General features: G+C 41.1%; 1 protein-coding gene across 2 annotated transcripts in view; it reads right to left on the bottom strand.

Moving 5' to 3' along the window:
- Nucleotides 1–26,183, bottom strand: part of LOC149453942 (complement C3-like) — a 181,863-nt gene that overhangs the window by 41,464 nt on the left and 114,216 nt on the right. For both annotated transcript variants that reach the window (XM_089688009.1, XM_089688010.1), the window contains 12 exons: nt 25,828–25,913; nt 25,289–25,428; nt 19,766–19,978; nt 18,537–18,603; nt 16,301–16,390; nt 14,930–15,133; nt 14,772–14,847; nt 14,497–14,656; nt 11,627–11,722; nt 9,512–9,662; nt 8,320–8,483; nt 7,636–7,794 (listed from right to left, as the gene is read on the bottom strand). In XM_089688009.1, coding sequence (XP_089544135.1) covers nt 7,636–7,794; nt 8,320–8,483; nt 9,512–9,662; nt 11,627–11,722; nt 14,497–14,656; nt 14,772–14,847; nt 14,930–15,133; nt 16,301–16,390; nt 18,537–18,603; nt 19,766–19,978; nt 25,289–25,428; nt 25,828–25,913 — 1,606 coding nt within the window. The remainder of the gene's footprint in view (nt 1–7,635; nt 7,795–8,319; nt 8,484–9,511; nt 9,663–11,626; nt 11,723–14,496; nt 14,657–14,771; nt 14,848–14,929; nt 15,134–16,300; nt 16,391–18,536; nt 18,604–19,765; nt 19,979–25,288; nt 25,429–25,827; nt 25,914–26,183) is intronic.

The raw sequence follows: 26,183 nt of genomic DNA, 5'->3' as shown, positions 1-26,183 counted from the left end.
CATTTTCCCATCAATGACAACAATCCGTCCAGGCCCTGAGGCAGCAAAGCAGCCCCAAACCATGATGCTCCCTCCGCCATGTTTTACAGTGGGGATGAGGTTTTGATGTTGGTGTGCTGTACCTTTTTTTCTCCACACATAGTGTTGTGTGTTCTTCCCAAACAACTCAATCTTGGTTTCATCTGTCCACAGTATATTTTGCCAGTAGGGCTGTGGAACATCCAGGTGCTCTTTTGCAAACTTCAAACGTGCTGCAATCTTCTTTTTGGACAGCAATGGCTTCCTCCGTGGTGTCCCCCCATGTACTCCATTCTTGTTTAATGTTTTCCTTATTGTAGATGTGTCAACAAAAATGTTAGCATGTGCCAGAGATTTCTGTAGGTCTTTAGCTGACACTCTGGGATTCTTCTTTACCTCATGCAGCATTCTGCGCTGTGCTCTTGCAGTCATTTTTACAGGACGACCACGCCTAGGGAGAGTAGCAACAGTGCTAAACTTTCTCCATTTGTAGACAGTCTGTCTTACCGTGGACACATGAACATCAAGGCTTTTGGAGATACTTTTGTAACCCTTTCCAGCTTCATGCAAGTCAACAATTCTTGATCGTAGGTCTTCTGAGAGCTCTTTTCTGCGAGGCATGGTTCACATCAGACAGTGCTTCTTGAAACCAGTAAACCCAAAACTGGTGTCAGCAACACATCCAATATCATCACACTGATTGGAGTCAAGGTTGTGTCACTCCTGGCTCCAATTAGCTCTGGGAGAAGTCATTAAGCTAGGGCCTCACATACTTTTTCCTCCCTGCACTGTGAATGTTTACATGTTATGTGCAATTAAACCATGGCAACATCTAATGTTTGTGTAGTATTATGTTCAGCAGACTGTGTTCTTCTATTGTTGTGACTTAGATGACGTTCAGAGCACATTTTATGCCCAATTCATGCAAAACTCCACGTAATCCCAAGGGGTTCACATACTTTTTCTTGCAACTGTACTACCACAAACGTTTCTTTTATATACTATACACACTCACCGGCCACTTTATTAGGTACACCTGTTCAATTGCTTAGTAACACAAATTGCTAATCAGCCAATCATTTGGCAGCAACTCAATGTATTTAGGCATCTAGACGTGGTGAAGACAACTTGCTGAAGTTCAAACCGAGCATCAAAATGGGGAAAAAAAGGGATTTAAGTGACTTTGAACGTGGCATGGTTGTTGGTGCTAGATGGGCTGGTCTGAATAATTCAAAAACTGCTGATCTACTGGGATTTTCATGCACCACCATCTCTAGGGTATACAGAGAATGGTCCAAAAAAGAGAAACTATCCAGTGAGCGGCAATTGCATGGAGGAAAATGCCTTGTTGAAGTCAGAGGTCAGAGGAGAACGGGCAGACTGGTTGGAGATGTTAGAAAGGCGACAGTAACTCATGTAAATATGGACCAAAATTTCTTAGGATTGTTTCCAACACCTTGTTGAATCTATGCCACGAAGAATGAAGGCAGTTCTGAAGGAAAAAGGGGGTCCAACCCAGTACTAGCAAGTTGGACCTAATAAAACCCACATTTTAAAAATATTCTTCCCGAATATATTGACATATATTTGAAATACTACAATTTTGGCCGTATTCAATATATTTCAAAATATATTTTAATAAATATATATATATATTTTCAAACATACTGTATGTCTTTAAAAAAACATTTAATCTACATTTTTGGAATGCATTTACAAATGTATGTAAACATATATGTTAAAATTACTATTTTATATGTTAAAAAAAATCTAAAGAAGATGTTTAAAAAAATATATTTTTAAAAATATTTTCCATATATTTTGTAATATATAAAAAACGCATTTCAACATGCAGTATATATATATATATATATATATATATATATATATATATATATATGAAATATATTTTGAAGTATATTGAATACGGCCAAAAATTTAGTATTTCAAATATATGTCAATATATTTTGGGAAGAATATTTTTAAAATATATTTCAAATATATTTTTCTTTCATGCGGGAGTGGCCGGTGACAGTTTATACAGTATATGCTGTGGGGATGTTTTTCATTGGCAGGAGCTGGGAGACTAGTCAGGATCAAAGATGAATACAGCAATGTACAGAGACATTCTTGATGAGAACCTGTTCCACAGCGCTCTGGACCTTAGACTGGGGCGATGGTTCATCTTTCAACAGGACAACCACCCTAAGCACACAGCCCACATAACAAAGGAGTGGCTACGGGCCAAGTCTGTGAATGTCCTGGAGTCGCCCAGCCAGAGTCCAGACATGAACATCTCTGCAGAGATCTGAAAATGTCTGTGCAACAACGCTCCCCACCCAACCTGATGGAGCTTGAGAGGTACTGCAAAGAAGAATGGGAGAAATTGCCCCAAAACAGGTGTGCCAAGCTTGTAGCATCCATCATACCCAACACGACTCGAGGCTGGAATTGGTGCTAAAGGGGCTTCAACAAAGTATTGAGCAAAGCCTGGGAATACTTATGTACATGGGTTTTTTTTTTTTCGCTTCTTATTTTTGATAAATTGCAAAGATTTCAAAATGAACCTCTTTTACGTTGTCATTATGGGGTATTGTTTGTAGAATGTTGAGGAAAAAAATGAATTTAATCCATTTTGGAATAAGGCTGTGACATAACAAAATGTGGCAAAAGTAAAGCGCTGTGAATACTTTCAGGATGCACTGTATACACACACACGCACGCACGCACGCACGCACGCACACACGCACACACGCACACACACACACACACACACACGATGTGAATAAAGGAAAAAAAAACTATATATATATATATATATATATATATTTTTTTTTTTTCTTTATTAACATCATTGTGTTGATTAGGGAGCCATCTATTGGGCACTCACTGCAACTGCACCCTTTCTGTATTTTTATAAATAAAGAACAGAAGTGTCTCATGCTTGTTAAAAATAAAGATTCCCCAACCACCACCGCACTTCCACTTTAGCTTCCAGAAGAACACATCAATGAAGGCCTCATTTATCCCTTTGATAGACATTGGCCTGTAAGTTCATTTGTTGTGTTTGTTAAAGTCACATATATCTAGATTGCATTTAAATATGTGATTCGTAGGTAGCTGCTTGAAATAAATGTGTTCATTGTATGAATTTGTGAGAGACATGTTTACAAGCATATTGTAACTTCAGTTTATGTAACTGTATTACATCTTTACAGAACTATTCTCAGAAGTAAATTTGGTTTTGGAATGAAATACAACGCTGCTGCTGTTAGTTTTGTTAGCTACCTGTCGGCTAACCTTAATAGGACAGCATATATATATATATAAATATATATATATTTTATAAGCTGCAGAAAGACATTCCAGTACAATGGGGTTTCTGAAACCAGTAAACTTTTCTTAAAGATATATTGTCACCTTCCCTGTTCAAGGCAAACTTTCAGCATGTTTGTAAAGGGCACCTCCTGCCCCACGTATACTCCTCACACCAGCACTCCATTCTTGTTCCTGCCCCTATCACAGCCAGAGAAAATACTTGCTGTTTCTGGTACTGGGAGAGGAAGTGACCTCCTGCTTTGTGACAATGCTTGAGTCTAGCAGGTAAGTTCTATCACATGACAGAAGAGGGTGAAGTCACTTCTACTCATTGTTATAATAATGAGGTCTGGTGAGTCCCAAACTGTGTCCAAGGAAGGAGGGAGTCACGCTGAGCACAGTGTCACCCTAATTTCTCAAAAATTTACAAGCTGATGAAAAAATGATCAGATTTAAATACCTTTGACACAATACAGCTCAGCCTAAGGCTGGCCATGGATAGCTCACCCATCGTGGGCTGATTAAAAAAAAAAAAAAGTATTTCCCCACAGAGGCGTCCCTAGTGTTGATGTCACCTGGTGCGGTAACACTTGGTGACACCCACTCTGACGATCCCCGCAGAATGGATCGGATCTGCGGATTGAGCATAATGGATTGGACTCCGATCCATTATGCTCATTATCCGCAGATCCGATCCATCCTGCGGGGATCGTCGGCTTTCTTTACAACTTACCTTTTCCTGGAGCGGGTCCGGTGTCACCCCATATACAGTAGGTTGCATGCCGACGATCTCGGCAGGATCATCAGCATGCAACCTATACAGGTTGACACCAGACCCGCTCCAAGAAAAGGTCATTTGTAAAGCAAGCCGACAATCCCTGCAGGATGGATCGGAACCATCCTGCAGGGATCGTCGGCTTGCTTTACAAATTACCTTTTTGTGGAGAGGGTCCGTGTCACCCCGTGCTGATGGTGTGACCCGGTGCGGACCGCAGCCCTCGCACCTGCCTCGGAACACCACTGTTCCCCCATCTACAAATGGTGGATGGAGGAATCCCCCGTTTGTTATTGTGGTCTGATAGCGGGGACTCCCTCTCTGTGATAATACACTGATCAGCACTGCCGGCTATTGACTGTAGCCGCTCATCGAATGAAAATTTTCCAACATTCCCATTCAACAGAAATCGATCATTAGATTGACTTCTGTGCAGTGGGAATTGCCATAAATGGATAAAAATTCATCCAGTTCCTGCTGAAATGGCAGAATTTAATTCCATCTATGGCCAACCTTAGACACAAAGCAGAGAAAGTTGTGTGGAAGATATGTCAAAAAACCGCCACTAGCAGGTCTTCACAAGACTCCTAATGAAATATTTTATGTAAATAGCCAAGTCATAAAACTGTCTTGAGAATAGTGTGAACAACGCACAATTTGTTCTGGTTTTTTGTTTTTTTTAATTTCCCAAAGTCAAATCCTATCCATATTCCATAATTCCTTCTGTGATGGAGCTACCTTCATAATGAGTGGTTACACTAATTTATTGGAAGATGTCAATCAGTTAGACACCAAATACACCCTTGACACATGCATATTCAGATTCCAACCTTCTAAGAGATTTTTCAGCTTGTGGGACAACAATCTAAGCACCAGCAGAAAGAGATAGAATCCACATTTAATACATGGCAGTCACCAACACGTTTTCAGCTCTGATACAAGCACACCTTCGAATTCAGTGCAAGTATAGGGGGGATGAATTACTATGGGGGATTAATTACTATAGGGGGGATGAATTACTATGGGGGATGAATTACTATATGGGGATGAATTACTATATGGGGATGAATTACTATATGATGGTTGAATTAATATGGGGGATGAATTACTATGGGGGATGAATTACTAGGGGGGATGAATTACTATGGGGGATGAATTACTATGGGGGATGAATTACTATATGGGGGATGAATTACTATATGGGGGATGAATTACTATATGGGGGATGAATTACTATATGGGGGATGAATTACTATGGGGGATGAATTACTATGGGGGATGAATTACTATATGGGAGATGTATTTTCAGTTTTAAAAATGTGGCTCTCAAAATAAATTTCAATCGTGGTTTTGGCGAGATTTGGCTCAGTTGAAAAAAAAGGTTGCCCACCACTGTACTAGCAGGTGTAGCAGAGTAATAAAAATCCAACAGACCCAACAGTCATGACATGCATGCTGCTGATTCTGTGTCATTGAATCACTAATTTAAAGGGGCATGTTCAAAATAATAGCAGTGTGGAGTTCTATTAGAGAGGTCATTCAACGAAATATTCATTAAGTGATTCAAAGGAAAGCAAAATCTTCAAACATTTTTCAGTTTATATAGTGAATGTTTGAGTTTGTAAAGAAGAATACAAACACTGCTATTTTTTTGAACCGTCTAATACTCACTTTTCTTCAATTCTTTTAGAGGAACAACACAAATTTGATGTATTTTTCTTCATGTTCTGATTTGGAATAGAATGTGTCGTGTTCCCAATGCATTTGTGTGTATGGAAATAAAAGCTATTAGAAGGATTTTCAGCTTTATTCACTTTTTTCAACACACTGCTATTATTTTGAACACAACTGTAAATAGCACTGTCAATTTACACAGTGCTTTACTTATATATTGTACATTCACATCAGTCCCTAACCCTCAAGGGGTGTACAATCTAAGGTCCCTAACTCACATTCATACATACGCATAGTAGGGCAAATTTAGACAGGGGCCAAATAACCTATCAGCATGTTTTTAGAGTGTGTGAGGAAACTGGAGTACCTGGAGGAAACCCACACAGGCACATGGAGAACATGCAAACGCCAGGCAAGTGGTGCCATGGTTGGGATTCAAATCAACGATCCTAGTACTGCCAGGCAGAAGTGCTAACCATTTAGCCATCATGGTACTTTTATTCAATGTGAAGTGTCCCTTGTGCTGTTGGCTGCTCTCTTAGTTGAAATCCGAAGTCTTTTGCCCCCACCCCTTACCCTCACAGCTGTAATATTTCAGTACTGTGGGGGTTAATATGAGTGCTGGACCTGTCACAGATGCTTGTCAAAAGTGCAGAATATGCCTGCCCTTTTCATCCCCTTTCTCTATTCATAGAATCTTTACCATAGCTTAATCAATAAAAAGCATTTTATGAATGGAGGACCTTTCATTCATTCACTTTTCCACCTTTGATGGAGGTTTTTCTTTGAATGAAGCTATGAATGGAGGAGGGGGGCAGAAAGTGCAGACATAGTCTACACTCTGGATGAAGTGCCTGTGGCTGGTCTTGTAGATTATGGGCCGGCTGTGGGGGTATGATGGGTGGGGGGTCAGAAAGTGCAGACATAGTCTACACTCTTGATGAAGTGCCTTTGGCTGGTCTTGTAGATTATGGGCCTGCTGTGGGGGTATGATGGGTGGGGGGGTCAGAGCCTAAGATTCTAGAAACATTATATCTTATGTGACTGATATTTCATTTGACTGGGTAATCAGGGTAAGTCTTAGGATCCAGTGTCGAAAATTTTGACAGGTCTTACTGGATCTCACCATGTCCTGCTGCAACCTTTCTTCCTGAGTCTTCCAAGAAAAACACTGGCTGTGGATGGCATGGCCAAGACAGTATGTAGCATTCATACTTTACAATTACAATGCACTTCACTACAACACATGGTGGCAGCTGCAACATGAGGTGGCACTGGCTCCATGCACCATTTTTTTAGCAATGCACTGTTATTTTATTGCTGCACACTGTCCTGGCTTCAGCTTAGCCCTTGCACCCAAGGGTGGCAGCAGATGAGGCCATGACATCTACCTCATAGAACATACAGAAGGGGTAAACAGAAGACTAGGTAGCAGGCTTGCAAATCAGGAAAGCAGTTGCTTGAAACCAAAAGCCCAAGAAGCACTCATGGGATCAAGTAGGGTGCACCGTGACAAGAAAGCATGGAACCAGATCCTTGAGACCATGAGCTTAAACGATGATTGGTCTGAGCCATCAAAAGATGGTGGAGCAAGAAGCCAATGCACCCCTATAGGGACTAAGTTAGTCTTTTACACACCAGAGCTGAAGAGAAGTCTGTCTTTCTAGGACACTATCAAAAAACATGCTGGTAGTCAGGGGTATTACCTGGGCAAGCCTACAGGTTTTGTGTTGTCCAATCCTCCTGTAGGCGGCAGTATAACCCAAAGGTGAATGACTTTCTGTGTCCCTCAATGGGCAAGAAAAAGTTTTTGGTTCAACAAACACTTTAACACATAAAACCACACTGACCTTCTCACTTCGTTGGAGGAGGGCATTTTCTGGGTGGAGTTTCCATGTAAAGCTTTCCTTTCTCCCTGGTAAAGACAGTGTCACATCCATGTTAATCTCGTTTATTTGGGGTAAATGAATCTGGAACTCTGATAATGCTTGGAACACCATTATGGTGGCCTAGAAGGAAAGGAGTCAAAGCCAACAGGTTACAAGGTCTGACAAAGTCAGTCTACTAAAACTAAGACCAAGGACCAAAGTGATTCTAACCAACCATTCATGATTCATAGGTCAATAAAGGGAAAGTTAAACCTGATTAGTAGCAATGGATTTATTTATCTAGTTATGTATTTTACATGTCACGGTTTCTCTTTGTTCTGCCCCATTGAAAAAAATTGAAACGTGTTTAAATAAATCTCCAGCGTATTTAGGCACTTTAAAGAACATTACATTAATTTCTGTCTGCATCCCGGTTGAAGAGATTATTCATCACTTTTTGGTGACTGCTGTCACCGGGACATTAAGGGCTGTATTTAAAAAAAATAACAATTAAACCACCATTATGTTTTTGAATTGATGGAGGAAGCTGGCACATGGGGAGAACCTAAGGACTCCATGCAGACAGCATCCCTGGTAGAACATGAACCTAGGATACTTGCATTTTCCCTTTCTCTTTCATCCTTCTACCTGCATAGGGTACTATACCTGTGTGGATCCATAGCCCCCTCCATAGAATCTTTGTTCTGTCAGCCATCTGGCCACAGGTTCCGCCAACAGGTACTGCTTGGTATTGAGAAGGGCCAGCAAGCCATAGGATGTGGCTTCAATCATGTAGAGATCTGAGGAATAGTCTGCCCAATGGGTGCCACCTAACCATAGAAGAAAATACATTTTAAATAACTGTAATAGTTATTTTTGGATGTTTGTGAAGGTTTTCAATTATCCAGGTCATGGTGTATGTAGTAATAGTAGTTAGCCACATTCAACTGGACTTGTTCTTTAATGTTGAAGACATTTCATACCTTATCAAAGTGGCTTGGAGAAGCTATTAAACATATTCAGGATTACGGAACAAATCCAGTTGATTGTAACTACCTACTATTATATTTTTTTGGGATAGATAGTCAATATGCCACAGCTTAGAAATGTAATCAATTTGTGGTAAGGTTTTAAAGATCCTTGTTTTTGTGTACAGAAAAACAGGTAAAAACAGGGAAATATTCCGGAGACTAATCAGTAGAGCTATACAGTATATGCTGAATGGAAGGTTGACAATTTGAGGGAAGGAAAGAGATTCAAATCTAATAATTGTGATAATATTGATTCCATTAAATTAATTATGTAAAATATGGGCTAGTGCAAAGGTTCCTAAAAAAAATAACATAATATACAAAATCTCTAGATTTATAATAGTGGAGTTTTACTGGTTGTTTGGTGGTAACTGCCATCCCTCCCAAAATTTTTAAGGTTATTGCAATTTCTCTGGTTTTTCTTTCATTTTCTTTCTTGTTTTATGTAGAGTTGTTCTAACAAAAGAATTAAAATAAAATGGTAAAAGAATATGTACGTAGGTGAGCCCAGGGGCGGACTGACCATTTGGAAACTCGGGCACTGCCCGAGGGTCCGGGGTCAGTAGGGGGCCCCATGAGATGCCCCTGGTACCTTCTTCATAGGCTTTTTTGAGTTTGGGCAAGGACACAGGGGCCCCATGATCCCCTATTGCCCGGGGGCCCCATGAGTTCTCAGTCCGCCCCTGGGTGAGCCTATGTACTTAGTACATAAGCAGGCTTGGCATCCTTGCCAATTCCAATGCCAAATCCACCTTTAAATGATTCCCTGAAAGCTCCTTCTAGGATCTGCATGGTAATTTGGAGTATGAGAAAACTCTTGAACGGACCTGTTGAACTTTTTATGAGTTTGCTCTGATCTGCAAGTTTTCCCACCAAGGAGAGCGCATATGACGTGATGCAGATGCTGTATGGATTCTTCAAGGTCTTCAGCCGATCCACCAAGTAGGCAGAGCTCTTATCCAGTTTGGATTCCAGATCCTGAGAGTGTATAAAAGATGAGCATATAAAGAGTGAGGGCAAAAAAATCAAGACAGCCATCTACAATGGACACTAGTTACTGAGACACCACAAATCTGAGCATTTTCTACCTATATCTTGGTAAAAGGCTGACACGCAGTGTATGATGGGAGCTTAAAGTATAACCACAGTGTAAGAATCAAGTGGCTCGAGTAATGAAAAAATAAAAAAAAAATGTTTCTTCTGCAGCAATTCTCACCTTTTAGTCCAGAGCTGTCTCTTTCAGTAATTCTATTCCATTTCTCTGGCTGATCTCACTAGTCTTTCAGATTGAATGGTGGTCAATATGATCGATCTCAAGTTATTACATGTTCTAAACTTTCTTTTTAAGAAATTTTTCTAGTTCTTACATTGGAACTTTTTTCGTGAAGCAGCTGCTGGTATTCCTGTGTTTTATAGATCTAATATGTGGGCTTTTGGTTGTGTAGAAGCTTTCTCTCCAGTCAATTCAAGGTGAACTCAAAAGCAACTCAGGAGAAGCTTGAGTGACTAAAAGTCAGATCAGAGCAAATGCATGCCAAAGCATCTCAGAAGCACTTGAAAGCATCCTGCATTTGACTTGATCATGAAGCCTAATGTCTGCACTTACCCCAATGAGACCATTGGAAAGATTCAAGTCTGTGCATGGGCCATACTAGTGGGGAGCTACTAGATGGCCTAAGTACGAATAGAGCCAATAATGTTGATGCCACCTGTCCCATTGCTATTAAAGGGGGATGAGGTTCAGGTCTGCCTCCACCATGGGTTTGAGGAGAATTCTGCATGTAAGCAGGCGCAAGTTTTCCTCCAATGTGTAGGTGGCCCTGTGCCATTGTCACAGGTGGAGTGGAGTCTGTTGAGGGAACTACCCCTTTATGGGCTCCAACAGGGTCTTAGAGAAGCCAGCTGATTGAATGGCCCTGTAACCCCTTGAGACCTCAGGCAGACATCTTGACCAGGAACCTTACATACAGGGTCTCAATCATTCGGATGTTCCTGGAGCACGTGGTAGGTCAGGGACAGAGACCTCGTTCATGAGGGAAAGTGCATAGCTCAGGGAAAGATTCCTGGTGAGTAGCGTCAGCTCAGGTGCAAAGCAACTATTGAGGAAACATCCTGGTATCTGTACCAGTAATGTGGGGCTTTTCTCAGCAACATTTGAAGTGCTGTTCCATCCTCCAATAATACAGGCCCAAGCCTCTATAAATACCAACTGCTACGTTGCCTTATATCAGTGTCTGCAACTGTACTCTTTGATAACACTACGTACAGCTTTATGGCATCCCCCAAGCATGTTATATAAAAGAATTGTGTATTTTCAATGTTGACCTCGAAGCCGCATGAGAAGACCTTCGCCCTGCTGTATAAACTTTTTTTTTGGCATTGGTGCATGTCCCCATGGCAGTGCCCAGAATTCACTTTAGTGGGATTCACCGCTAAGTTCCACCTTGCTGAATTTCAAACAGGATTCGCTGAACCCTTGGTGAATCAAACCTGGGCAGATTTACTGATTCCACTGCTCACAATGGAGGTTTCTCCTACAGGTGAGGGCACAGATTAAATGTTTTAGATCTACACTAGACCCCCCCACAGACATTAACTGGATTTGCTGCTAAATTGGATTTCACTCAATATCAAACAGAATCTGCTGAACAATTTGCAATTCAAACCTGAGCTGATTTGCTGATCTCTACTGATAGGTTGAACACTGATGCAAGGTACCATAAGTGGCCACATCCCTATTAGTATCTGAACTTAAAATTGAGCAGTCAAGCAGGAGAACTTGAACCAAAACGCATGAAAACATGGAAATAGCTTTAGAGAAGTTCAAGTGTGCTGTATAGGATTTATAAAATGATCACAATTCCCTGATCTCAGTTACACGCAGAACTCATAATTCTTTGCTTTTAGTAATCATTACCACACAAAAATAAAGCATTACCTACCGGAACTTCATTTTGGCAGAAGGTCTTGGCTTCCACTAAGGCGATGAGGACAAATGCGGTGAGAGAAGCATCAGGGTCGGTATTTCCAGTTCCTCCCTGCAGAGGCAAGATAACTTAATATCATCCATACACATTACCCTATTACCATTACCATACCATCAAACCCGCCCCACAGGCCAGAGTACTTGGTGTCATTCTGGACTCCAACCTATCCTTCCAGCCCCAAGTCCAATCTTTAACAAACTCATGCAGACTCCACCTATCAACATCGCCAAAATCCGCACGTTCCTAACTCCAGAAACCACTAAACAGCTCATCCACTCCCTCATCATATCACGACTCGACTACTGCAACTCCCTCCTCACTGGCCTGCCTCGCCGCTGGCTATCCCCGCTTCAGTCGATCCTGAATACGGCTGCCAGACTCATTCACCTTTCTAACCGCTCTGTTTCCGCCACCCCCCTCTACCAATCCCTCCACTGGCTTCCGATTGTGCAACGGATCAAATTCAAAATCCTAACACTGACGTACAAAGCTGTCCACCATAGTGCCCCGAACTACATCACTGACCTAATATCCAAGTACCGCCCAGCACGCACACTCCGCTCCTCACAAGACCTCCTTCTCTCTAGTTCCCTGGTGTCCTCCTCCCATGCCCTCCTCCAGGACTTCTCCAGGGTGTCACCCATCCTCTGGAACTCCCTGCCCCAACCCATCAGATTATCACCTACTCTCCTCTCCTTTAGGCGCACCCTGAAAACCCATCTCTTCAGGGAAGCCTACCCCACCCCCTGCTAACTTGCCGACCTCCTCCACTCTTCCTACCACTCTGTCCCCCACAGCTATCTCCTCCTGTGCCACCATCCCCTCCCTCCTAGATTGTAAGCTTGAAAGAGCAGGACCCTCGATCCCCTCATGTTTTGCATTGTATTGGTATTGTTCTGTCACATGTTCTGTCCCCCTCTATAATGTACAGCGCTGAGCGAACTATTGGCGCTTTATAAATACTGTATAATAATAATAATAATTACCCAGACTAATCAATTATCCTATTACACCCTGACAGGTCACAGAGCGATGCTCTGTGCCAGCCCTGACCAATCAGAATCATTCTGATCTGTCCTGGAAGCCCTGCAGAAAGAAGAGAGAGAAGAGCAGAGATATCAAATCCTTGGACCACTTTTCCAGCTGCGTGGTTACTGACAGCTCATTGCACACATAGTTAAGTACAGTGGAACTCGGGACATGGGCGGGGGGGGGGGGGCTTAGTGTGGTGTTAGTTCACCTTTTTATTTTTCCTGAAAAGGTGAAGTTACACTTTAAGGAGGGGCTGCAGAGATATGTTTACCATAAAAACCTGTTTGTACTGTGTTGGCAGATCTCATTATCAGTTGTGAACTAAAGGTGCACAACAAAGGGTTAAAAATCTCAAAGGCTTGCATGTTGCATTATATATTAACACACAAATTGTTCCTCAGTCTGTCTCCTAATTACACATTGCAAGCCATCCTACAGAATATAAACCATCTATAGGGTCTTATGTATAAATCTGCTCCAAAGGAACAAATGAAAAGGTAAGAAATGTTTTAAAAATATATATCTCCTAGATTGTAAGCTCCCAGGATCAGGCCCTCAAATCCCTCTTGTATTGAACTGTATTGTTGCTGTATTGTCTCCCACTATAATGTAAAGCGCTGAGCAAACTGTTGGTTCTACATAAATCCTGTATAATAATACTGTATAATAATAAAAGTATGCCGTGTGAATGAGAAAACCTAACAAATAAATAGTGGGGGTTTCCTAAATCTGACTGCAAAAATGGAAACACACTTTAGGGTTGGGGGTAATAAAGTGGTATTAAACCTAAAAGCAAACATTTATTACAGTATATTGCAGGTTGCCAATTCTTAGATGTGACGGCTGCCTTATTTTTCTTTTTATAGGTTTTCTTTCTTCTCTTTTCATCTTGTGATCCAGGCAGTAAATCTGTTGTTTTTCAACAGAAAAGCTCTCTTGCAGTTACAGGGATGAGACAGAACATTTACCATTGACAGGAGTGCTTACAATGATCAGAGTTCATTTAGAACCTTTACCCCAAAAAGGAAAAAAAACAGTTTGATGTAACTGATTATAAAGTTGTTAGTGTATTTAAATCTGCAAGTTCATTCCCTCCCCCTAGATTGTCCAAATGTGCCCCCTGTGCTCTTTCGTCCAGAGTGGGGGCACACTAATACAGGAGGTGTGTTACTGGCCAGATCACCAAGTGAAAACAGAGGGGAAAAAGTCTTAAAAAAGAAAACTAATACAGCCACCACATCTAATGATTGGTAAAAATAAAAATAACATAACTCATATGCACCTCACATAAAAATGTGAATAAACATCTAAATCTGCACTACCCTAAAGCTAAGTTGTGTGCATGTGGCCGATTGGATTAAATTCTGATCCGCCCATACAGTAAGCACATCCCCAGGGGCTGACTGACCATTCGAACACTCGGGGTCGGTAGGGGTCAGTAGGGGGCCCCATGAGATGCCCCTGGTACCTTTTATTGGCTTTTTCATAGGCTTTTTTGGGTGTTGGTGAGGACACAGGGGCCCCATGATCCCCTATTGCCCGGGGGCCCCATGAGTTGTCAGTCCGCCTCTGCACATCCCCATTTATATCTATACATGTTAACATAATAGAGAATTTTTTAACTACTGTAACACGTTTTAACTACTGGACCACAATCTTCGGGTACATTTCTTCGAAATATGGAGGGAAGGGAGGCAAAAAGTTCCTTGGCTCTCAAAACTAAAAATCTCCATGTATGGAAGCCTTGCTTTTAGTCTTTAAATAACCTTTTATTTCTAAATTTCCCAACGTACCACCATCTCTCCATGTATGACTGGAGCATCTTCCTTGAACACGCCATTGAGTAACTGCTTTTCGGAAAGAAGCCAATTCATAGCCCCACACAAAATGTTTTTTTCTACGTTCATCACTCTTGTTGACATGGCAAACACCTTCACCACATAGGCGGTGAGCCTATTGCAAGAAAAAAAACCGATAAAGGAGATGGAAGGCAACACATGAAAATCAAAAAAGGAATGTGATGAGATGTATGGAAATATTTGGCCAAACTGTGACTTGATGGTCTTACCACGTGCTGGCAGGTCTGTTAGTAAATGCAGAGTAGGAGTTTTCAGGTTTTCGATATGTCATCTGTTGGATGTATCCTAGAGGAAGAAATATAAACATCCATGTTAGCTGAGCCTTTCTTTTAATTGACATATAATCAGTTGCACATTCTGGACCCACCTTGTTCGATGTTTTTAATGGCTTCTGCTCTGCGTTCAACTCCTAGTCTTTCCCATTGTTGGGTGGTATCAAGGTAACGAATGGCAATCACAGTTGGCGTCATGCTCATCATAATCTGCTCTCCACAACCAGAGGGCACCGTGATTAGATGTTTCAGTTTAGCACCATCGATGGAGTTATCCAGGGTTTCTCCAAGAAGACTCCCTTAGAATGTGCAGGATACAGTATATTTTACAAGATCATGGAGTATGCAAATAGTATATTAATTGCTATTGAATAAATGGCCAAAGGACCACATTTATGTTTACATTTGGGTAGATATAACCACCACCCAATAACTTTGTTTCTGGTTATCTACTACTGCTACTGTCTACAGGCATATAAGCTACTACACAGGGGCGGACTGACAACTCATGGGGCCCCCGGGCAATAGGAGATCATGGGGACCCTGTGTCCTTGCCCAAACTCAAAAAAGCCTATGAAAAAGGTACCAGGGGCATCTCATGGTGCACCCTATTGACCCCGGGCCCTCAGGCAGTGCCCGAGTTTCCAAATGGTCAGTCCGCCCCTGCTACTACACAACTACTTTTACTGTGTTACATGGACCGTATTTGTCCGGTCACCATCCAATAAGACTGCCTTGGAGGACACTAAAAGCACTCTCCATGAACAATGGAATGACAGCCGGAAGGGCTTAGAAATGCAGTCAAGCCCCTAGTTGCAATGTGAATATAGTTTTAAAGAGAAACTTAGAATAGTGTTTTACTAAATCAACCTCTATATGTCTAACAGGTTCAGTAAAAGACAACTGATAAATAAGGCCAGCTGGAAGTAGCCAAGGTTTGCCCTTCCACGAACTTTGAGGTAGGACCATGACCCTGATAACATTTGTAGTAAGTGTATGGTGTCAATATACTTGATGCAAATACATAAAATCATTGCGGTAAGAGCTCCGCAGTGATAAACCACATGAGATGCAGATATGCCAACTCTTTGGCCCTATTATCATGCCGACCACCTTTGGTACTTTGACATGTCTGGAGTATCTCAGGGGTTGAGGATACCTCAAGGCCAAAATGGTGGATCATCAATCCCCTCCCCAGAAAGCAAAATTAGTGAACTGGCACAAGGTCCCTAATGTGATTGGTGAACAGTGTCAATGGCACACCTAGTTTTTTCCTTCAATGGATTTTGCTAACTTTGCAGTGGTTACACAAACACCATCTTCTTTGTACATAAAGGTCAACCTTTTCATGAAAATTATCTAAAATTTATAGCAGATGAGACAACACACTACCAATGGCATACCTAAAAACTTGCAATGAGCATGCACCTCATCACAAATATTTAATGTGAAAATAAACCACTTACCTTTTACACTAACGTAGGTCTGGGCTTCAGTGTTCGGAACAATATCAGTTGGTGGAAAAGTATCAATGGTGACTACCTGGACTCCAGGTGCTGCAAGGGTATACAGAGAGGGAAGACAGTCATTGGTTCTGAGGAGATGGCTCAACAGGTATAACAGAGATAGGGGTCAGGGAGTGAAAACCTGTAGGCTGCCTATAAACAGGTAGATCCTATGGGTGATTAAAGGATTAGCTGCATCTTAACCACTTGCCGACCAGTCACATACCTGGTGCACCACTAGACTTTAAGTGGTTAATGTGGGATTTCTGTTTTGAGATTTGTTTTCTCATGGGACTATTTTTTCTAGTTTGGGGTAAATTGGTGAAAATGTCTGAATATCTGTTGGGGAGAATCATTGTCATTATCTGCCTTTTTTGCCTATTTTCACTAGGACATAAAGTGAGAAACTTTACATTTTCTGTTGAAACAGGAGGGGCAAACATTGTTTGAGATATCAGTTCAGTTCAAAGGAACATACAAGTGTAGCACTCTCCTAGTTAGGTTGCTAGGGATGTCAAGGTAAATTTAGTTTTTGGCTCCTCTATAGCCAGTGGAGCAAAGTGTGATTGCTTCTGTCTGTTTTGGGTCTTGCTGGCTACAGGCTCAACTACTTCCCCCTGCCTTCTAGTGGATTCTAGACTGTAGTGGGCTGGAAGAAACAGACCCTTGACCTGCATATTCATACAGCATTAACCAATCCTTGGGGGACAGAATGATCAGTAGGGGGCTGAAGTGTGTATAAATAGTCTGGGGCCTGGAACAGCAGGGCTCTTGTCCCGGAGGAGAAGACACAGCATGAGGGGCTGCTGCTCCTCTGGGAAGATTAGCTGAAGTCTGCATGAGTGTCAATGAGGTCTCAGCTCAGGAAGAGCTGGGGGGGCTACTTTCTCAAAAGAGTTAATCAAGGTCCCGGTTCAAAGGGAGCGGGGGGGGGGCTATCTCTAAAGTTGCTGAAGTCAATTTGGAGGAAGTTCACTATGGATCTGGCCTGGAGGCTTACAGAGTCTGGGTCTGGCTGGTACTGGAGGCATCCAAATACACAGAGACACAGTGAGTAAAGTTGCCTGAGAGAGAGAGATCCTAGTGACTGTCTTGTTTAACCCTTTGATTGACTGTTCCTGAGTTGCTGGCTTAGGACTGCTCTTGAAATTGGAGTCCCCTGAGATGCATGCCCATTTACTGCTAGTGCAAAAAGAGGCCCACCATAAAGAGTCTGGTTTAACCAGAGAGAGTCTTCTGTTACACTTTGCACTACATTTTGGAGTATCCCAAGGTTCACCCCACACCTCACCCAAGTATTAATCCTTAAAAAGACATTCACTACTTGGTTATTGAGTTGTGAGACTGGGAGCTGTTATGTGCCTGGCTGCCATGCACCCAATATAGAATAGAATCTGGGAGAAAACAGCAAGATCAGTTTGGGGTCTGTGCTTTACAAGGACGTTCCATTTCTGGTATGAGCAGAAGGAATTTTTTTGTAAATCTGTACCAGAACAGGAATTGCACATTGAGATGCAAAATAATACTGCAGAGGCACATCACTCTCAATAGAAATTTGCTCCTGCTGGCTATTTTAATAAAGGAAGAATATTATTTTTCATCGCAGTGTGCTGCATTCCTTTCCCTGGTACTGGAACTCACTGTTTTGGTGGAGATGAGCCAAGCTAGCATTTGAGATTGGATTGTGGAGTGTGAAGCCTGATCTCATCTGGAGCAACTTGTGAAATATCTGACAGAGGACTTTTTCTGTACTTTCAAAAAATGTCCACCATATTTAAGGACTGGTATGCTGCAATTGATTACATTTTTGCATGCTCTTCATTAACACAAATATTTCAGCTTCTGTACTGACCATCAAACAACTACTAATGACCAGTGGTTGGCTCCAGACGTTCTCCTCCCCTCCCCACTTGTATTTGCATTATTTTCATATTTGTTTTCTCTTCTTCTCAAATGGTTCCCTCATCTTCAACCTGCCTTCTTCTGCTTTTGCCTTGTACTCAGCACCCACCCAAACTCCAAGGACATTCATTTATATGAGGAGAGCCTATTTCTTATGTAATTGGAGTCAGAAGTCTTCCCACACACACGAGGCAACAATGGTTGATGCATGTAGCACTTTATCTCTTGGGAAACCAACGTATAAGGAAAGAAAGGTTTGAAGCCAATAAGAAGAGTGCCAGTTTTGATAACTCACTGCCTTCCGAGCGTTGGGGGTCCAGTATGACACTCTGAATACTTTTAAGTACTTTAATTCCTTCAGGCTGGAAGAAATAAAAAAGAATAAATAATTGGTAATGAAAGGACACGTAGATGGCAGTATTAAAATCGGCCGTCACCCAAAAGAGTCTCTTGTAGGTGGCACCTGCATAGGCCTAAATTTAAAAACCAAATTTTGATGTATGGTTGCTTATGAAGTCAGTCTTCTTTCTCCCATTCCTCTTAAACTGTCAGATTTGTATTGGTTTATGTGTTATAGGGGATTTGTCTTCACATTTTTCCGGGAGTCAATGGTCAACCGGAAGGAAAAATAAGGAAAAAACTCCTGTAGAGATGGGCAGCAATTAAACCAGACAGATATTCTGAACCTTCCAGGAGATGAAGGGGTGGAGGGGGCAGGAAAGCTCCATCTTTACAAGAAAGTACTATAGACATTTAGTTTTGTTTCATTTTTCAGGTAAGTTTTTTTTTGTTTTGGAGATTTGGATGTATAGGGATCTCTGAATGGAGTAATGTCAACGAATCCGAAAAAAGTTAAAACTAAATGAACAACTACATTAATTTCATTTGTATGACGTCACATGATGCAATAGTGGTCTGGGCCAATGGGGAAATGAATTAAGTTTTTGAAATTGTTAGATAATTCAGATTCGGATATTGAATGAATACGAATTTCATCCAATTCGTTAATCCAGATGTACATAACACCAGTCGTTATTGTCCAGGCAGCTCATGCGGTTTCTCTGGGTGGGTTGGACTAGCATGTGAAAATATCGAATCCTTCTGATTCGAATCCTTCTGATCCAATAATATATCGAATATATAGCACTCTTCCGGAAAAACAGCTACATTTTTCGAATCCACCCGGACCAATGAAAATATGAAACAGTTGCCAAAGATACAAAACAAATTTAGAAAACGAATTGGTTCAACATAACAGATATGAGGACGCAAATTCTTCAATGAACGAATGCATCCAAAATTTGTAGTGCTGAAACTTTGCCATATTGCAATGGCCATCATGGAAAACGGGGGGGGGGGGGGGGAACAAGGAGCAATAGTATGTCCTTCATGTTAAACCTGTTAGCAACTTTTTGTTTATATTTTTTTAGCGGAGAATAACTTTAAAGCACAATTTCAATATGAACCACCCCCAACACCCAACCGGAGCAAAAATTAATTGCCCTTTCCTTTTGCTATACTCACCACAACTTTCAGATACTTGAACACGCCATCTGTGTAGAAATGATCTTTGACTGAAGCTTTGACTTCTATGCGAATGTCTGCAATCTCTAGAGGAACGATGACAAACGGAAGGACCAGAGTCCCACTAGGCTCTATTTTGACCACCTGACGGAAATTGCCTTCTAGAGTTGCTGCACTGCACATCTTCCCGTTGTAGATCAGATCCACTACAGCCTACGAGAGACAGATGGATAGTACATTTCAAACCTAGGACATGACGGAAAATCTTCCCTATTGGGTCACAGACAGAAATAAAAACCTGGCAGAAATTTGAATCCAGCTATCACAAAACCTTCCATTATTAAGCATCCTTCTTTTGAAGCCCCTTTAGCGGATTTTCGACACATTTCGTTAAAGATATAAATATTTGGATGCAGAAAGGGAGGATTTCAAAGCTTTGTCACAGAATTGGTGGGTTGTTAACCCTGTCCTAGTGACAACTCCCCTCCTCATGTCTTTTCCTGCTGTCATAATAACAGGACATGAGGTGAAGAAGTCTCCCTAATTGACCAAGAGCTGCAATAAAAACCTGACGGAATCAGTACATTTTTTTGCATGGAAATTAGTATTTTTTTTATTGTAGGCTGTAATTCTTAGGAATAACTCACTGAAATCTGTCCGAACAAGAGTCTAGTAAACATCCCGGGTAGGATAAAACTTGAAACACGAAATCAAAAATTATAATTTAATAAATAATCATAAAAAATAATAATATAATAATAATAAATTTAATTCAATAATATAATCAAACCAAAAACACTGAAATGTGAAATAGAGCGCCAAGTTCGCACATCGCTGAGCAAAGTCGCAGAATCGTTTTCAGTGTCTGATGAGGAATTTCCCCCACGAATCATTATCACTCAATTCTGCAAGTGGTTCTGATTTACTATCGCTGTTCTCTAGCCGGTCTAAAACCGCTTTTGACCTAAAGGGACGCTTTTTGGACGCCATGGACGTTTCTCAGTTTCCAGGCAGAAAGAACAGTAAAAATGCAGGCAGAGAGCCGGACAAAGCACTCGGGACAAAATGTATGTGAAATGGTTTGATACAGGAATGTTATACTATGTGATTTTAGTGAATGTCACTTTTTGTCATTTTCAAATTTCCCGCCATTCCGTCCCCCGTACGTCCCGACGTCGCAGGGAATGGAACCTAGAAGACAGATGCCGGCTTCCGCCGGATTATATTGCCGGGGACGCTGCAGGAGGGACATCGCAGGAGCGCAGGACAAGGTAAGTGATCGAGGGATCGCAGAGCAGCGCCGCATGGTATTCCTGAGTGTAGTTTGGGGTTACCGCTTGTGATACTGAAACTTTACCCCGAGCTACACTCGGGAATACCGCCAGGGGGGTTAAGAGACTGCTTCTAATCTCAGCTTGTTACCTGTATGAAAGACACCTGGTAGCCAGAAATCCTGCTGAATGATAGGGGATCAAATACTTATTTCCCTCATGAACATGCAAATCAGTCATCATTTGTTAGACATGCATTTCTTTTGAATTTTTTGTTGCTATTCTGTCTCTCAGTGTTACAATACACCGAACATTCGATTTTTAGACCGATCATTTCTTTGTGAGTGGGCAAACATTCAAAATCAGCAGGGGATCAAATACGCATTTCCTTCACTGTATATATATTTTATTTGTGTTTTAGACTCGGTTCACACTGCTGTGACCCCAAAGTTGTGCGACTTCCAGTGCAACTTTGCATTGTGACTTGCCTGCGACGTGATGCGACTTTCATGTGCAACTTTGACTAAAAAGAAAAAACCTCTGAAGTTGCAGCCAGAGTCTCAAAGATAAGACAAAGAAAGATACGGCTGCCTTGCGACTTTCGTGATTTTAACACATGTGTCTATGACACACATGTTGCAAAGATGCAGAAAAGTAGTGCAGGAAATTTTTTTTTAAGTTGCTGCAATTAAGACGCCGCCCATTGAAATGATTGTGTTTTTACTTGTCTTGCGACTTTCTGTGTTGCAGGTCAAGGCGAATCGCAGCAGAAGTTGCAGCACTGTGAAGCAGGGCTACCTTGGCTGGTTACATTATATAAATTATGCACACCATAGATCCACCATTCTCAACTAGGGTTCCTCCAGAAGTGTCCAGGGTTTACTTGAATTGTGGCAGATTTGATTCTTATCTGATAGTGCCTACATAGCTCAAAGGCTAACATCCACTTGGCAGAGCCAGTGGCATGGCACCAATGAACTGTAAGAGTGGCATTCTGACAACTATTATAAGGATAGTATTTAACTATTTCAAGGGTTCCTCTGGGGTAAAAAGTTTGAGAATGGCTGCTGTAGATTGACCCTGGTCTTTGTCACTCAGAGCTCAATTTAAATTTCCTATTAGAAGACGATATCTTATGGGGACTGGTGCATTGTATTTTTTGGGAGGGGGCTAGTTATCAACATTATTAATGCCAGTTCACTCTTGCAAAATAAAAAAAAAATCCACTTGGGTACACATCAAGTTCATCTGGACCAAACAAATACCAGGTTGACAGCACACCAAGTTCTCAATGCAAATGTCTATATGCTATGCCATGCAAAACCAGGTATAACAAGCAGATGGAATCTTTATGCTGGATCTATTATTATTATTATTATACAGGATTTATATTATTATTATACAGGATTTATATATTATTATTATTATTATTATACAGGATTTATGTATTATTATTATTATACAGGATTTATATAGCGCCAACAGTTTGCTCAGCACTTTACAATATAAAGGGAGACAATACAGCAACAATACAGTTCAATACAAGAGGGTTAGGAGGACCCTGCTCCTTGGAGCTTACAATCTAGGAGGGAGGGGCTAGTGGTACAAAACTGTGGAGGGTGGACTGGTAGGAGGAGTAGAAGATTCCATTATTAGCTGAGGGCAGGATAGGCTTCCCTGAAGAGATAGGATTTCAGAGATCGCCTAAAAGTGAGCAGAGGAGTCTGATAGATTGGGGTAGAGAGTTCCAGAGGATGGGGAAGCTCTGGAGAAGTCCTGGAGACAAGCATTAGGTGCTGGTATGTGTGGAGCATGTTACAGATTTCATCTGCGTACTATACATGTGTTTTTATGAAATTGCATTTAGAGCTAGGAGCGTCCATAACCTGGTATTTGGTCCACCACCAGGTGATGACACTGGATGTCCTACACATGCCCAAAAAAGTTAGCAAAATACACAGGACATGTGTAGTTCATCCAGTCCTGACTTCTGCTGCATCCCCTCTCCCATTTTCAGCTTTGAGGCCAGGAATTGCTGTGTACATACAGCAGCTCTTGCAGCTGCTGCTGTAACAAAAAAATCACTGTCTGACACAGTGTTTATCAACCATGTTTAGATGCTAAATAGAGAAATACAATGTAATATTTTTACTTTTGCATCTACTCTGTTTCAACCCTGGTTCACACCACCGCAACTTCAGGTGCGACATACGATTTACAAATTGCACCTAAAGTCGTATCTAATGTATTTCTATGGCACTGTCATCAGTGCAATTTGAAGTAGTGAGATTTATAAAATAGCTCCTGTGCTACTTTTTTCCGATTTCATTACAGCTCGCATTGACTTCTGTTAAATGAAGTTGCAAGCCGCAGTGAAATCGGAGGTACAAATCGCACAGACCTGCAGCTTTTACTTGAAGTAGCACGTTTTAAAACTTGCATTCAGCATGAACCACGGCTCAATCGTCTGCAGATCAAACGAAAGAGATTCCATCTACAGATGCTAGTAAAGAAACCTGACAAGTACAAAACACTTTTTCCTTTAAACAAAATGCTTCTATTTAGCCCCATTTAAACCCTTATTAACTCTTAGTTCACCATTATCAGCCCTCATTAACTCCTTCTTCCCTTTCTCCCTTAAACTATTTTTGCCTGCTTTTTTACTATTTTATTAACCAATATTAATTTAACTTGTTTCTTTTTTTCATTATATTTTAATGTTACATTTTAAAAAAGTGCAAAATTGAAAAAAAAAACAATTTAAATAACGTTACAATGCTTTATACCAGAATTATAATTTTTGTGCCATTTTAAAAAGGACAAATTATAGAATAAAATCCATACTTTTATTTTAGAGTAGAACTATTTATTTTTTAATATACATTGGTCAAAAAAAGAAAAAAAGTTTCATATATATATATATATATATATATATATATTTTTTTTTTAGCTTTGTTACTTTTTTTCTAAGGATTGCATAAAAGTAATTAATTTTTGCAGAGAATATCACAAAAAGAATGCCTTGTTTGTCCTTAAAAACACATGATACTGATCTGTGTCTCAATCCTATGGGCCATTGCCCTTCATTGGAAGTCGCCTACAATGCCATAGGCCCAGGGGCGTCCCTAGGGTTGGTGTTACCCGGTGCGATAACACTTGGTGACACCCCCTCCGACGATCCCCGCAGAATGGATCGGATCTGCGGATTGAGCATAATGGATCGGACTCCAATCCATTATGCTCCCCAATCCGCAGATCCGATCCATTCTGCGGGGATCGTCGACATGCAACCTATACGGGGTGACACCGGACCCGCTCCACGAAAAGGTAAGTTGTAAAGAAAACCGACAATACCCGCAGAATAGATCACATCCAATATGTTACTGGATAGGATGCACTTATTCGACAGAAAAAGGGATGTTTGGAAAACTCATCGACATTTATTGTTTGACTGATGGATATTCATGATTTAATTGATAGTGTTCCTCTGTTGGTAGCCTTATTGCTCCGCCTACCTTCCTGTCTACCTTCCTGCCTACCTTGTTCATGTACTTAATGTTTTATGTCTTACATGATTGTACTTTATTGTAATGATTATTACATATGTGCCTTTTTTATGTTGTATACTTTACTTTATGCTGTTATGCTGTTTTTGCAGTCTATTCCGTAATAAAAAAAACATTTGTAAACAAAAAAAAAACACATGATACTGTATGTATTACTTTGTTTTCTTAAGTAATGACAAAGTTGATGATGAATAAACAGGTTAATAGCAGAAATGAAAAAAAAAAAAACCTGCTCTGCTCCATAAAGGGCGTACAGATGTGAGAATGGGAAGTGGATAAATTGGATAAATACAATTTTCAGCTGGAGCTGGAATAGGACATTTCAATCAGGCATGGTTTAACCTACCCAGGGGCGGACTGACAACTCATGGGGCCCCCGGGCAATAGGGGATCATGGGGCCCCTGTGTCCTTGCCCACACTCAAAGCACACCTAAAAAAGCCTATGAAAAAGGTACCAGGGGCATTTCATGGGGCCCCCTACTGACCCTGGGCCCTCGGGCAGTGCCTGAGTGCTCGAATGGCCAGTCCACCCCTAAACCTACCAAGTAGTTTTTGGATTGTAAAAGGAAACCCATGTTGATATGTGGTGGGATTCAAACCCAGAACCCCAGTACTGTAAGTGCTAACCATTTTTATACTGTACAGTGACAGGAACATTAGTGCTTTACAAGTTCCATTCCAGTACCTCGATTTCTTGGTCTATGTAACTGTACAGGATGGCTCGGATCTCCACTTGCTCATTGCGCACAACGGAATATGGGAGGCGCAGGTCAATAAAGAACTGTTTCTTCACAAGCATTTCAAAGGGTTTAGCGACACAAATACCTATGGAGATAAGATGATGAGACAACGAACAAACGGGTGAATGAATGGGAGTTGGGTTAGGCTGGACTTTCAACAGTTTTTTTTTTACTAACTATTATGAATTATGTTCTTGTTTAATGTCTGTAAAAAGATGGAAACCATCAATAGAGGCCAAAGGCAGAGCCATTACGATGAAATGGAAATGATAAATCGTGTAAACCACAATGTATAGAAAAAGGCCCTGTGAAGTACTGTAACCCGTCAGCCAAATTCATCATTTCAGATATGCTGTAAAAGGGTTTCCACCATAACTCCTTCTGTTCAGAATATATTGTATTGGTTGCTCATTAATAAATGATGTTTAACACCGCCATATATTCGCTGTAAGCACATGCCTTCATTTGACGTGGTGGCAGGTACCTGAAGTAGGAGAGAGGCTGATTGCCGTGAATTCCCAAGTAGTGATGGACTCTGGTAAGTTAGCATTTATAGTCTTTGATGCATACCTGTGAGAAACAAATGAAAATCATTGTGTATTCCTGTACATAGTATATTTCATTTTCAATTGTAATTTTCCATTCTCCTGGACATCATATATGCTTTGTTTCTTTTCTGAAATCCCTTTCTACCTGCCAATCAACCCTCCAAACCATGAAGTGCACACTTGAATAAAACCTGTGCTTTTCCCATTCATAGTAAAGGTAACAAGTATGCATTATCTCCCCTCAATCCACCAGCTAATACTTACCATTCCTTCACCCTTACCCCTCCTCTGT

Source organism: Staurois parvus, unplaced genomic scaffold (genome assembly GCF_062004578.1).
Source record: "Staurois parvus isolate SC_StPar_1 unplaced genomic scaffold, SC_StPar_1.0 ptg000444l, whole genome shotgun sequence".
NCBI classification, from domain to species: Eukaryota; Metazoa; Chordata; class Amphibia; order Anura; family Ranidae; genus Staurois; species Staurois parvus.
Note: the sequence above shows the minus strand (reverse complement) of the source record. Positions and strands in the feature narration are given on the sequence as shown.